Here is a 14,751-nt window from a genome sequence, read left to right on the forward strand (position 1 = left end):
TTTTTTTTTTTTTTTTGAGCTAAGGAAACGGAGTCACTTACTCGCTTCTTGGCTTTTTGGCTAAGATCGAATGTAGGAAGTCAGGTTTCGCTCGGTTCGGAGTGGAACGTAGCGCTTTTGCAATTTTTTTTTTAAATTTAAAGTTAAGGGTCTCTGTATTCTTGCACCTGGTACATGGAGCTGCCTGACAACTTGAAGATGCGGGTATGTGCAGGACCCGTACCCTAACGTCTTTGGCCGCAGGGCAAAGGGGGCTTCCGGGGCGGCAGCCACCTGGCCCGGCCTCCTCCGGCCCCGCCCGCTTCAGCTAGGCGCGGTGATTCATTCCCTCCTTTGCCCGGGGCCCCCTTCCCGGCCAGACGGCGGGACAAACGGCTGGGCGTGCAGCGACTTCGAACTCGTGAGCCAGAAAACAGCTTCTGTGTCCCAGCGACTCCAGCACACACCATGGCGGACTCTGAGCGCCTCTCAGCCCCTGGCTGCTGGTTAGCCTGCACCAGCTTCTCGCGTACCAAAAAGGGACTTTTCCTGTTTGCTGAGATTGTGAGTGCTCCGGGGCCGGAGGGTGGGCAGAGGCCGGGTGTGCAGGCAGGACCGCTCGGTACTGGACTGCTCGGGTTGAGGCAGGCACGTGGCTAGGCTGGTTGGCAGTGGGGTGCAGGTGGGTGAGTTCGTGGAGGAGGATCGAAGCCAGGGTGAGGGGATCGGTGGGGCATGGGCGTAGTAGAGAGCTGGTGGTGCGCTGGTGAAGCGAAGAGTCTATAACTTATGTTGGGGACTCGGTGTCGGGGGCGTAGACTCATAGAGGACGCGGAGAAGGGGTCCTGGGGAGTGGGAGCCTCTCGTGGCAGGGCGTGGCCGGCCTGGGCACTAGCTGGCGGGCTGGCAACGTGCCCAAAGGCGGGGCCTGTTGGGGTGGGGTAGAACTAGTCCCCTAGGGTAGGGCGCTCCACCCTTCGCCAGTTCTCCCTTGCCAGTTTGGGACTGGATGGGAGGTCCTTAGCTCTTTGGATGGTTATAGGGAACTTTGGTTTTCCATCCCTCTCCCAGTGGACACTGCCTTTGGGTCACTTATAAAATTGGTGCGGCGCCTTTAACGGAGCCCTGCCCTTCTAGTGTCAGTCTCACCCCTTCCCAAAGGGGTTGCCTGGGGAACCGCACGTCCCTCCCCTAAAGGCATGGACACTGGCGCCACCAGCGCTCACAAAACACCTGGCAGAGCCACTCCCCTCAGGGAAAGGGGAACCGAAGCACATAATTCTGCTCCTTTCTTACTTGGTGACCCTGGGCAAGCCACTTAACCTCTCTATGACTCAAATTTCTCATGTGTAAAATAGAATAGAACCTAGCTCATTTGATGGTTGTGATGAAATAAGACATGTAAAACTCTTGGACGATGCTTGGAGAACAGAGAGCACGTGCGAGAGGTGTCTAGCCGTCATTTTCTCACTCCTGGTACTTCTTTGAGAAACTGAATTTTTTCTTTCCTTCCCACCCCCAACTCTCTCTGCTGAGTGTGCAGAACCTAGGGCCTCCCACACGTTAGGCAAAAGCTGGGCCACAGAGCTACTTTGCCAGTCTTGGGAAGTGAATTTCCTTTTTTTTTCTTTTTTCTGATAAACTATTGAGTTTGAGATCCCTCTTTTGTAATTTAAACCGTGGCTTTTAACCCCCGACTGACTGAGGTCCCCTGGCCCCCTCTCAGGTACTGTGCCTGGTGATTTTGATTTGCTTCAGCGCTTCTACATCCGCATACTCCTCCCTGTCGGTGGTGGAGATGATCTTTGCTGCTGTCTTATTTGTCTTCTACATGTGTGACCTGCACTCCAAGATATCATTCATCAACTGGCCATGGACTGTGAGGAAGGGGCCGGCATTGCAGAGGGTGGCTGGGGGTTGGGAAGTTGGAATGGTCTGAAGACCGCTGGGTGCTGAAATGACTTTTTTTCCCTCCATCCACTCCACAGGACTTTTTACGATCCCTTATCGCAGCTATCCTCTACCTGATCACCTCCATTGTTGTCCTTGTAGATGGAAAGGGAGGCTCAAGAATCGCCGCTGGGGTAAGGGTCCAAGAAGCAGATCCAAAGCACAGGAAGAAGCGTTTGAGGATCTAGGGGCTTCTGCCACACCAGGCCAAAGTTGCTCTCAGGACTTGTGGCAAAGTCTGGCCCCAGCAGTGATTTTTATCTACTAAGATCATTTGCCATAAAACACTGACCCTTGTCTGACACAGACCTTTGTGAGAAGCACAAAATGGCAGCCCCTTTGTCAATATGTTAGGCTACCATCTACTAGAACTTTGTCTCAAATGTAGTATGACGCAGGCCTTCTTCATATGAAGCAATGGGGGTGGCTGTCCTGTGCTGAGGTAACTGGGGAGACGGTGGGGTAATAAGTATTCAGACTCTTGGGGGCCTTTCCCTGATTCCTAGCGTAGGGCTGGAGTCACTGTACTATGTGGGCTAATCCCTGGAGGTGGATATAGGATGCAGAGATTGAGTAGGTACATCCTCTAATCCAGTCCCCTCACTCCCGTCTTCTCAGGTGCTGGGCATATTCGCTACATTGCTCTTTGGCTGTGATGCCTACTTCACCTTCCCTCTCAAGCAGCAAAGACATACAGCAGCCCCTACTGGTAAGAGAGAGAGAGAGGGAGAGAGAATATATATGTGTGTATGTGCATGCTTGCATGTGTGTGCATGCTGAATAGGGGAGACATCGGAGGGGGAGGGCTGGGTGACAAATACCTTTAATCCCAGCACTCTGGAGGCAGAGGCAAGTGGATCTCTGTGAGGTCCAGGCCAGCCTGGTTTACATAGTGAGTTCCAGAACAGCCAGAGCTACATAGTGAGACCCTGTCTCAAAAATTTAAAAGGGAAAAAAGAAGAAAAAGGGAAAAGACAAAAGGGAAAGGACCTTCTAGTGAAGGGTATGAATGCCAAATCTGTCCTGTATTTATACTTAGGACTTTTGTGCCTGTAGGCACCATAAATGTGTCAGCATTGCTCTTGCTAAAAATGGGCACATGGATCTACCAGTGCTTTCTTCATTTTGCAGACCCCACAGATGGCCCGTGACCCTCATCTATCTGTTTCTGCTACCTGCAAATAGCTCCTCCACCGAAAGCTTCCTCTTGCCCGGTCCGGTGGCGCATGCCTTTAATCCAAACACTCAGGAGGCAGAGATGCATGGATCTCTGTGAGAGTGAGGTCAGCCAGGGCTACGCAGTGAGACCTTGTTTCAAAAAAAAAAAAAAATACCTCCTCCTGTTTCCACAACACTCCCAGCCAATTCTCTGACCCCACTGAAGTGCTTATGGTACAGGAGATTGAACCTAGAGCCAACTGCATACTAGGCAAGCATTCTCCGCTGAGGTATATCCCCTGGAAAAGTGCCTTTGTTGGGAGAGTGTTGTCTTCCAGCCTGCCAATCAACCCTCCTGGGTGTGGTCACCTCTTCGGGTATGCCTAGGTCCCCCTTTGCTCTGCAGTTCAAGAAGCTGAACCATTCCCCCACATAAGCCACAAAATGAGTGACCCACTACAAATAACCTTTTCTCTGTGTGGGGTGAGCTGTGAAGGGCTAAATAAATAATAAAGATTGTTAAAATCTATAATGAATAAGTTAATTTTTTCCTCAAATGTATGGTAGCATCAGGAAGAGGGAAACTGCAGTGAAGCCATTGGAGCAAAGAAGTCAGGCCTGTTGTTTTTAAAACAAACAACTATTACATTGTTTCACTAATACAAACAGGGTGGAAACCGAGCCAAGACTTAGTTCAGGGGACTCATGGTGTATACTGACTGGATAGTAGAGTCCCTTAAGCTGTCTGCCTTCAAGCCACGATGCAGTTCTTGTCTCGGGTCTGGCGAGGCGTCACTGGGTGAGACACCTGGACGAGTGGCGGGGCTGGGGAGTTAAAGGTTTCAGTTGCAGTGTCCTGAGTGGTCCTGGACCTGCACAGGTGAGGGGGCAGGGGGATACGTTCCCCTAGGAAGAAGCCATCATCTTCAGAGGACTCTGAACTGGGGCTAGAGGGTGAGCTGGAACAGGATCCTGAATCCGAACCCGATCCCACGTTACATCCATGGTGGCCATGTCTGCCAGGATGGTGGTGGTGATGGTGGCTCCCGCGGCGTCGGCGCCTACGTCGGCGGTGGCGGCAGCTGGGGGCCCTGGGTGGGGGACTTCGAGGCCTTCGGCGTTGGGCTGGAGGTGCACTCAGGGTCCGTCGGGGCCCTCCCTCAGACACCAAAGGGTCTCGAAAGCTGACACGCGGGGTACTTTGACGGCCAAACGCATTATCATCTGGGTGCAAGGCAGGATGTCCAGGGGTTTCAGTAGGTGGCTCAGGAGCACTGCGGAGTCCCAGCTCAGGCATAGAGTGGCGGTGCGGGGCCCCTCTCAGAAAGCGGGAGGGTTCATTGGGGCTTGCAGCTATAAAAAGAAAGATGGAAGACTTCTTCTGGTATCTGCTACCCGGACTGGGAAGTGGAACAGGGGTCAGGGATGGGATACTCCAAAGTCTGACTGTTGGTGCAGGCTTTAGGTGGAGAGAAGGGTAGGAAGTAAATTAGCATGAGTAGTAAGGTTTGGTGTTTGGGTTGTGGTCCTCGAATAGGTGGATTGGCCAGAAGGGGACATATCAAAGGCTGGAGTAGGTTTGGTTTGGGATGGAATGGGGGGAAGCCTGGGTGCAGAGGATGGAGGGTGACCATTTGGAGGAAGTGAGGGAAGTACTTGGGCTCAAGATGGGACCAGTTGAGGTGTCCTATGGGCAGGTGCTGGGCGGACCCAGGCTAGTCAACAGATAGGTAGAGTTAGAACTAGAGATTAGGCCTGAAAAGGCATGGAGAAAGAGGGTGGACCCAACTATATGGGAGCAAGAATGCTTCAGGGCAAGGCTGGGCAGCCCAGGTAAGGCGGGGCAGAATCGGGGCTCACCAGGCTCGGCCTTGGTACAGGTGCCCTTGCTTGTCGTCTCTGCTGTCCCCTCCGCAGCCGGGAAAGAAGCTGCAGAAGCTGTGAGCGGTGCGGTGACTGTGCTGGCGCTCCAGCTGCGGCGGCTGGGCCCGGGAGCGGTGGTCTCAGCCCCGAGGCTGCAGGCTCGTGAACAGAAGATTAGGCCACGGCGTGGCAGGAAAGGGCGTCCCAGCAGGGCTCGACCGCACCAGCTACAGCAGAAGCAACGATCTGAAGCGTGCCAGTGTTGGCCCTCATAAGCCATCTGACCCTGGTCCAGGCCTGTGGGACCCAACATGAGTGAGAAAACTGAGACAGCACCCGTAGGCTACCCCTCTTAAGCGGGCTCTTAGGAAGAGGTGGGGGATTTGAGGTAGGGTACCCTGATTTTCCTTCCCACACCTGGAAGGGGCCCATTCACTGGAGAAGGCAGATAATGTGAGATTTGGCCCTCATCTTCCTTATCTCTTGGACAGGGGCTGGCAATGGTACTGTCGTCTCCTCTTTCTTTCCTAGGAAGCTCATTTAAAGAGCACAGATGGGCACTGAGCTCTACTATGCGGGCATTACAGGTGCCAGGCAGCTTCAGGTAGAAGGCAAATGGAAGGCAGGACCTGAAAAGAGGCCTGCTTGGTGGAGGCAGGACTTGGGCGAGACAGGGATTTGCCAAGAAAGCCAGTTGTAGAACATAGGACTTCAGGTTGGGTGAGGGTAGAGAGTGGCAAAGAATGAAGCGGAGCTCTGAGCAGTACACTCAGGATTCTCTGCAGGTGTATTTAGGTGTGCAGTGGGGGACTGATGTGTAGGTGGGATTTAGAAGGCATGGTTGGGGGAACATAGCTCAGTGGCAGAGAAATCTGTTGAGTATGTCTGAGTTCCATCTCCAGCACCAAAAGAAGGGAGGGAGGGCAGGAGGGTAGGAGGGAAGAGAAGGAGGGAGATAGGAACGGTGACCTGGGCCATGGCCTTGCTGTTCATACACTCCCCTGTGCTGTCCCATCATGTTCACCCACCGATGTGCTCCCCGCAGCCATCACAGTACTCCGCGTGGCGGGCCTCATAGCAGGCGCAGCAGTGGGGGCGGCTCTGACGCATGACATAGCGCTGCCCTCCTAACGAAGCTTCGCACTCGAAGCAGCAGAAGTGACCCATGTGCCAGTGCCGGCCCTCGGCCTCCGTACATTCAGGGGAGAAGATGATCTGCAGAGGTGCATAGGGCACCTGGGGCTGTTAGAAGAGCGGCTTTTGCCTCCGTCCACCCTCCATTCCCACCTCTGGCCCATGGAGGCACGAACCTCATCACATGCTTGGCAGCGAGGGCGCAGGCATTCGGCATGGTGGCGCCCACAGTAGACCTTGCCAGCATGATAGAAGTAGATGAGATCAACCAGCAGCTCCTGGCAGGTGGTGCACACGAAGCACTGAGGGTGCCAACAGGCACCAAGGCCTGCTCGACTGGCAAATACTGCAATGTCGCCACCTCCGATCTGCTTTCCACACTGCCAAATAACAGACACCATCACAGTCACCAAGATAGTCAGACGGATGGGGTCAGCCAAACGTGTGACAACTTGAACCTTTGCATAATTTTTTTTTAATGACAAGATCTCATGTAGCCCAGGTTGGCTCTCAATTTAATACACAGCTGTGGCTGGCCTTGAACTCCTGATTTTCCAGTAACTAGCACCACCTATGGGATAAATTTGAGATAGTTCTCACTGGCAGGGAGGAGAAGGACACATAAGAGACTGACTTTGCTCGTGGGAAAGCCATAAGGAGAGGACCTTAGCTATCATGGGTGGCCTTACAGGCAGACAAGCTGTCCTCTAGGGGTTGGGGGAAATCTTTTATTTTTTTTATTTTTTGGTTTTTCAAGACAGGGTTTCTCTGTGGCTTTGGAGCCTGTCCTGGAAGTAGCTCTGTAGACCAGGCTGGTCTGGAACTCACAGAGATCCGCCTGCCTCTGCCTCCCGAGTGCTGGGATTAAAGGCGTGCGCCACCACCGCCCGGCGGGTTGGGGGAAATCTTAAACTGGGTCCAGAGGAGGTGTTATAGACACAATCTCCACCCAGAGGTCTCAATCAATGCAATGGACTTCACCAAATAGTTTCAAGGACAGGTTTCCTCCTACCAGGAATGGCCTTGGAGACAAACCCCACCTACTGTAGAGGGCTCTATCTCAGGACTCGGGCTCCACCCTACACATCAGTTTATTATTTATTGCTGTTATTAATTTGTGTTGCTGGGGATGGACTTGTAAGTCAGTTCTTTGCTTTGAGACAGGGGTCTTACTACGTACCCTGGCTGCCCTTGAATTTACAACAATCCTGCCACAGCTTCCCAAATGTCGAGATTACAGATGTGAGCCCCCATGCTCAGCTATGTGGGTCAGATCTTAATTAAGAAGTCCCGATCACAAGAAGACCAAAACGACAGTCCCTCCTCCATGCTTTCTGCATGGAGGAGAGGAAGCCACAGAAATATATATCAAGGCCTTCTTAGAGACAACTTGGACCCAACAGTGGTGTCTAAGGGATAAGCTCTATTCATCAGAGGGCTCCAGAGACACCCCCACTGGGTGTTAAGTAGTAGGCCTCAGGGCCTCCACTTGCTGAGGTCCTCTGTAGCTCACCTCCTCGCAGATAGCCCCATTAATGGTCACTGGGAAGATTCGAACGGTGCCCCGTCCCAGATTCTCCCGCTTTCGCTGCTGGCTGAAGGCTCGCAACTCTTTCTTCTCCTCCTCTTCCAGGGCCGTACAATACTGTGCCTGGGGAGAGGAGGAGTTTACTAGACTTCGTCCATGCTCACGGAGTTTACTTCTAGGCATGTATGTATGTATGTATGTATGTATGTATGTATGTATGTACATATACACATATATATGGTGCCACCTACTGGAAATACCCATTCCTTACCTGTCTCTCAAGGCTCAGCTACATTTAGTCAAGGAATGGCCCTTCTGACTCCTGCTTTCTGAGGCCTTTCATTTCAGCTCAGCTCACCTTTTCTTAGCTGAACCCGCCCATTTCTTTCCAGTTGCCCCAAATCTGTCCAGGCTGTACCCCACTCCTGGTATGTCCATCCTGTCTTCTCCACTCCTCACCTCGCTGTCATGTGGGGGCAGCTGGTGCAGCAACTGCTTTATTCTGTATTTCTCCCCAGGACTGTTGACATAGGGGACCTTATCCTCTGGGAGGCAGCTGAAAAACTGGTAAACCTGGGAGGACATGAAAGTGTGAGAGAAGAAAACAATTACAGTTAGGGTGAATCAGGAGACAGAGTGGTCATGGCTCCCTAGTTCTATAGGAAAATTAAAACCACCTGAAGAGCGCTTCTCCCGATGCCATCCTCTTTCCCAAAGCTCCTGAACGGTTGAAGTGACCCACAGAGCAAACCTGCTTCCTTCTTCCCTTTATATAGCAAAACTTCTCAAGCGAGTTGTGTGCATCCCAGCTATCTACTTCCTCTGCTCCCATTGTATCTCGAGCCCACTCCAGTTCGGCTTCTGGCCCTGACCACCTGCAAAACTGTTAAGGTCCCTGGGGATGTCTGCTTTGTAAAAATCATTGTTCAAGTCTTAGTCCTCATTGGTCAGACCATCAGTAGTTCTGGGTCTAGGTGATTACTCTCTCTTCCTGGCAACAGTTTCTTCCTTTGGCCTCCAGAATAGCACATAGCCCCGGTTTCCTTCCTTCCTCACTGGCTGTTCTTCGGATCCTTTAAATTGCTCAACTAGTGGACCCCTGAATATGGAATGGTTATGGGCTTAGTACTTGGACCTTTTACCTGTGCCTATATGCACCTTCTTAGAAACTGCATGTGTCTTCATGGCTGTGACTATCATTTGCTGGCTAAGGTGTCCACATGCAGCCCTGTGACCTTTCCACAAGTCCTAGGTAATTTGGCTATCTAAATAGCACCACCAACTGCTACTCAAACATGCTCTTGCCGGGCGGTGGTGGTGCACGCCTTTAATCCCAGCACTCGGGAGGCAGAGGCAGGTGGATCTCTGTGAGTTCGAGGCCAGCCTGGTATACAAGAGCTAGTTCTAGGACAGGAACCAAAAGCTACGGAGAAACCCTGTCTCGAAAAATCAAAAAACAAACAAACAAACAAAAAAAACCAAAACAAAAAAACATGCTCTTGATTGTCTTTCTTTTTCTCTTCCTTCCCTCCCCTTCTCTTCCTTTTCCTATTTGAGGCAGGGGTCTCAGTATGTAGCTCTTGCTGCTTTGGATCTTGTTATTTAGATCAAGCTATCCTCTGTTTCCTGAGTGCTGAGAATAGAGGCATGTACTACCATGCTTGGTTTGCCTTGGCTTTTTTTATACTACTCAACTCATCTACTCATCTTTAAGCTCATCTTTCACTTTTTACTCACTCTTACTCCAACCATTACTGTATGTATGGATACACACACACATATGTAAATAGGTAAATAATGAGACATGGTCCCACTATATAGTCCTAACTAGCCTGGAACTTGATCTGTAGACCAGGTTGGCCTTGAACTCATAGAGATCTACCTGCCTCAGCATCCTGAGTGCTGGGACTGAAGGCCTGTGAAATTGTATCTGGCTTTCAATTTCTTTCTTTCTTTTTATTTATTTATATTTATTATCTATAGAATATTCTGTCTGTGTATATGTCTGCAGGCCAGAAGAGGGCACCAGACCCCATTACAGATGGTTGTGAGCCACCATGTGGTTGCCAGGAATTGAACTCAGGACCTTTGGAAGAGCAGGCAACGCTCTTAACCTCTGAGCCATCTCTCCAGCCCTTTCAATTTCTTTCTTTTCCTTCCTTCCTTCCTTCCTTCCTTCCTTCCTTCCTTCCTTCCTTCCTTCCTTCCTTCCTTCCTTCCTTCCTTCCTTTCTTCCTTCCTTCCTAGACAGGGTTTCTCTGCATAGTCCTGGAACTTGCTCTGTAGACCAGACTGACCATGAACTCAAAGATCTGCCCGTGTCTGCCTTGCTCAGTTTCTTTTCTCAAAGACCTTGTAACTGGGGCCTTGTTAAGTAGTCTAGCCTGGGCTGGGTCACATAGTGTGTCCTACACCAATCAAGGGCTACAAAGCCCCGTCTCAGAAAATTCTCCCAAGACAACAACAGCTAATGTATTCAGAATGAGGCTAGGAGGGATCCCACACTCGGTGGTAGTGCAGTTGCCTAGCATGTGCAAAGGCCCAGTGTGCTATTCCTAGCACTCCATGTATTTCCAAAAACAAGCCTCTCTCCGCAGTCACCCACACTGTTGACAGCTTCCTCTCACTGTCTTGTTTCCACCCTCGGTGCTACAGACTGTTAGAGCAGCCAGCTATACTGTTACACAATAGGACAAATCATGTCCTTCTTCTTTTCACAACCCTCCGGAGCCTTCCCCCTCATTCAGAACAGAGTTCTCCCCATGACCTGCGGTCCCTCTGACCTTTCCCGCAGCCTGCTCCTGCCACACTGGTCTCCTCACATGTTCTCACACAGATGTGCCAAGCACATCCTGCCGCTGTGCTCCCTGCTCACTTTGCCTGGCCTGTGCCAACCTCAGACTTCTGCAAAGCTCACAGCCTCCTGTTCTTCAGGGCGGCTCAGCTAGGGTTTGCCTGGACAGTCTATTTATAGTCCTGGCCACCCTCATTCTCTGCTCCTCAATTTTCTTTTTTTATTCCATAGCCCTTCAAGCACCTGACGCAAGCCATCCCTTTCCATCTAAGAGTTCCATATTTGAGGGTTTAACTAAACGAAGATATTTTTAAAAGATCCATATGAACAGAACACCTACACGCAGATTTTTTCTTGCCATTGTTTCTATTTTTTTTAAAGATAGGGTCTTATATATCTTATAAAGATATAGCCCTGATTGGCTATATCTGTATTTTATACAGCCTTGAACTTGTGGCAATCCTGCTTCCACCTCCCTAGTGCTGGGATTACAGGCATGTATCACCACATCCAGCTATTTTTTCCTGAATACCATCATTTTTTCTGGTTTTGGAGGAGTCCAAGGCTTTGCACATGCTAGGCAAGTTCTTCACACCAGAGCTACAACCCCAGGCCAGAAATAACACAACTACTTAAAGCATTTACAGCGTACCAAGTGTTAGATAATCTAGGAAGATTTAAAGTGTATGGGGAGATGCTTGTAGGTTCTATACAAATGTATGCCATTTTGCATAAGGCATAGGTTTATGTAAGAGAAGAGCATCTTTGGATTTTGGTATGCCCATGTAGGAAAATAAGAGTCCACATACATGTGCCTCTGTGTGTGTTTTAGTGCTGGATGGAACTCAGGGCTGTGTGCATGCTAGGACAAATGCTCTAGTCTTGAGCCATATCCCCAGTCTTTGTTTTATGGTTTCTTTACTGCCCTCAGGGCCTAGACAGGTCTGACATACAATCAATGCGCAGTAATAACTGAATGGATGCATCTGCGGTGATGTGATAAGGGGCTGAGATCAAGTCTGGAGTACTGGACAGGCTAGAGATGAGGCTGGAGAGATGATTAGCGGTTGAAACTGCTCTCGCGCTCACCCAGAGAACTGGAACGCAGTTCTCAGCACACTCATGACAGCTGCCCCCCCCCCCCACCCGCCGTAAGTCCACTCCCAAGGGATCTGATACCCTTTCTGGCTTCTTTAGGTACCCATACACACCGGATGCACGCATGCACGCACGTACCTACACACACACACACACGCACGCACGCACACCTTTAAAAAAGAAAAAAGACATGGGATAACAGGTGAGCAGGACCCAGGGGAACTGGTCCAGCGATCACTCAGAACAGAGACGCTGACAGTTGGACCACACTCCTGCATTCCTCCAGAAATAAATTTGCGCTCAAACGCATCTGTGTGCACCCACTAGAGAAGGAGAGTGGGTGGCCAGCCTTTGGTCACCTGCTCCGGCTTAAGGCCAGGGGGTACCCAGGCATACTCCTCTGAGGCACAGCCTGAGTCGTCATCAGAAATGGAGTGGCGCTGGAAGTCCGAGATGAGCCGACACATGATGCGCTCTAGGTCCACAGGCACAGTGTGCACTGCATGCTCCTCCCGTGGGCATTTGCAGTGCTGGCAGATCTTCCTGTGAGAGCCAGGATAGGAGTCAGTTACTAAGGAGTTGCCCACCCCGCTCCCTAGGCAGCCCAGGCACGGCAGAAGAAGGGCAAGGCATGTAGCTTAACACTAGAGGGTTCAGAGTTGGGGCAGAGCTATGTGCCTGGGGCCAGGGCTGACAGGAGTTGGGGCTAAAGCCAAGATCTGACTTTGCTTGTGACCAGGCCATGGGACACTGGCTGTGCCAGGCTCTGGACGATGACAGGTCAGGAACACAGGGGCCTAGAGGACTGGGGGTTGGGCTGTGATTCTGGTGCAGGATACTAAGGGGTGGGGCTTCAGGGTCTGAAGGACATCACCCAACCAGCTCTGGTGCGTGGGTCAGAGTCTCTGGGCAACAGGGGCGGGACTCCGGGGTTCAGACTGGTGCCACAAATCAAAGAATTTCCTAGGGGAAGATTCTGCACTCTGTGCGGGGGGACCCCTGGAGGCAGGTCTTGTGTTGAGGCCCTGAACTTGTGTACAGGGAGTGGGGACACGACAGTGAGTCTGTGGGACTATGGGCTCCTAGACTTTGGGTGTAAGGCTCCAGGAGGAGAGAACACTGGGCCTAGGAGAAAAGTTCTGAACCTAAGAAGGGAGCTGAGGGAGTATGTGGAAGGGGCTAGATCTCTCTAGAGATGGAATCCAGACTTGGAGAAGATGCTTTTGGGAGATAATAGGGCTGTGAAACCCTCCTGGGAACAGGTCTCTCGGGAATGAGTCAGGGGGCGGGGCTCTGGAATGGACTTTTAGGTTTCTTTCCCAACTCTGCTCTGTGGGCGGAGCTCAAACCTTGGGGCAGGGCTCTGACAAAGGCTAGAGGTCACTTACCTCCAGCCGTGCAGCAGGAAGCCTGGGCACTGTTCCCTGCAGGAATTGCAGGGCTGGCCATGAGCAGGGTCCTCTGCCTCGGGAGGCTGTAGTGGGTGGGGGGCAGATGCAAAGCGAAATAAGGTGCGGGAGTAGGGAGGGAGACGTCAACGCCCGTTCCTCCACTCCCAGGCTTGCAACCGCAGGCTGGGGCCTGTCTCACTGGGGGCAGCGCTGGGCAGGCTGAGACCGCGCCTGGAGCGCGGGGGAGGAGGAAACAACCAAACCAGAGGCAGGGCAGCTGGGACCACTTTCCTGTATGTTCCTTCAGGGAATTCTCCAGTCTGGGCTGGTCTGTCTCTCTCTAGTTCTCAGACAGGTCCGTCAGAGTGTCCTCTCCTTACCAGAGGAGGGTCCCTAATCTTGGTATTTCCTCTCAAGTCTTATTCTGATCCCTTCAACAACCAGTTCCACAGAGTAGGCGGCTGCGAACCCACCCTTCCCGGAGATCCCCAGGAACTCTGGACAAAGCTCTTCCCTAAGGAGTTCTGCTGCCCCTCCCCCAAACCCTGGTTTCACCTCTCCTACCTGAGGAACTGAGGAGTAACTAACTACTTTTAGGACCACAGTACGTCCCTGTTCCATTCTGAAAGTCCCATCCCAATACATCTTTGCCTTTACCCTTCATACTTTAGGACTATTCTCTTCTTTGGTCCAGACTCCACCTTTCTTGGTTAGAGATCTTCCAAAGAAAAGAGGGGAAATCCTCCTATCTAGGAAGTCAAAAGCGTCCAGACTCCGAAGGAAGCCTGGAAATCTTATTATACAAATCTTGGTTCACTGAGTCTTGGTACTCGCGAGTGAAGGATCCCCTGCTTCTCATTTTACAGTCCCCCAATGTATGAGGTCCTTTACTCAAGAGCTCAGGACGTCCCTGCTCAACTTCAAATCCCAAGACCCTATTTTCAACTTTAGGATTAATTCACAGGAAAGGGGGTGTCCCCAGATTGCAGCGGGTGATAAAGGGTGTGAGACGTGTTAGAGAGTTGAGCCACCATTTCTACACGTTTTTGCATCCTCGAGTGTGCTTTGGTCCCAGCGCCCAAGTCTTAGGAAAGCTGGGGAAGGGAATTTCCAGGCCGTCCCTGGGGCGCCTCCCCTCTGTCCCAGTGCCTTGCCCCCTCGCCCGGGCCTCAGTTTTCCCCTGACCCCCACCACTGCCCTTGAGCCCTGCTCACCGCACGCCCGGAGCGGCGCCTCCGGGACCCACGCGCGAACATGGCGTGCCTAGACAGAGTCAAGCCCAGCCGGGTCAGGCGAATGGAGTCCTCCAGGCCGCCAGGCCACAGGCGCGTCCGGCCAGGCAGCTCTGTTCCGTAAACTTGACTCCCGGGTGGGAGGAGCACGCCAAGTAGGGCCCGCCCCCCTGGCCTGTAGTAGCTAAGGCACTGCTGCGCTGTCCCCAGTCGAAAGGTGAGTGAGTGCCTTGCTGGAAAGCCTACCATTGGAGTTCATCCCAGGGCTAGAGCCAGAGCAGGTTGTCTGTCAGGAGGCTGACCCTCCAGTGTCCCTCGGTGTCACAGTCTTTAGAGTTTGAAAGCTGTTGGACGTAGCGACATGATTACAGTGGTACACTGGAGTGTTTGCATGGATGAATAGTATCATTGGAAGCTTTGGGGGACAGGGTCAAAGCCACCTCTTGGTCCCTTCCCAGAGTCCTTTTTTCAGGATGGATGTTACAAGAATGGTCCCAACCTCATCTTCAGTCCTAACTGGTGCTCTGTGGCGCTCGTGGTCCTGCTGGACTTACTCCATTTTCAGAGACAGACCTGAGATTTATGTGGAAGAGAGTGAAATCACTGGCCAGGTTCCGAGGCCTG

The 14,751-nt window shown here is 51.8% G+C and overlaps 2 protein-coding genes across 2 annotated transcripts; one reads left to right on the forward strand and one right to left on the reverse strand.

The window, feature by feature from the left end:
• Positions 1–318: 318 nt before the first annotated feature.
• Plp2 (proteolipid protein 2) lies at positions 319–3,616 on the forward strand. The gene is made up of 5 exons (XM_041646170.1): positions 319–543; positions 1,706–1,858; positions 1,968–2,063; positions 2,548–2,638; positions 3,061–3,616. Exons 1-5 carry the CDS (start codon positions 448–450, stop codon positions 3,078–3,080), a joined length of 456 nt encoding a protein of 151 aa, XP_041502104.1. The 5' UTR covers positions 319–447; the 3' UTR covers positions 3,081–3,616.
• Positions 3,617–3,644: 28 nt separating this feature from the next.
• Prickle3 (prickle planar cell polarity protein 3) lies at positions 3,645–14,234 on the reverse strand. The gene is made up of 9 exons (XM_041646171.1): positions 14,110–14,234; positions 12,893–12,978; positions 11,864–12,047; positions 8,072–8,185; positions 7,598–7,735; positions 6,261–6,464; positions 5,979–6,165; positions 4,948–5,247; positions 3,645–4,440 (listed from the first exon to the last, which is right to left on the reverse strand). The coding sequence occupies exons 1-9, from the start codon at positions 14,149–14,151 to the stop codon at positions 3,839–3,841; spliced, it is 1,857 nt and encodes a 618-aa protein (XP_041502105.1). The 5' UTR covers positions 14,152–14,234; the 3' UTR covers positions 3,645–3,838.
• Between the last annotated feature and the right edge of the window lie 517 nt (positions 14,235–14,751).

This window comes from Microtus oregoni, unplaced genomic scaffold, assembly GCF_018167655.1.
Source record: "Microtus oregoni isolate MIOR12 unplaced genomic scaffold, Mior012 000121F_001, whole genome shotgun sequence".
Taxonomy (NCBI): Eukaryota; Metazoa; Chordata; class Mammalia; order Rodentia; family Cricetidae; genus Microtus; species Microtus oregoni.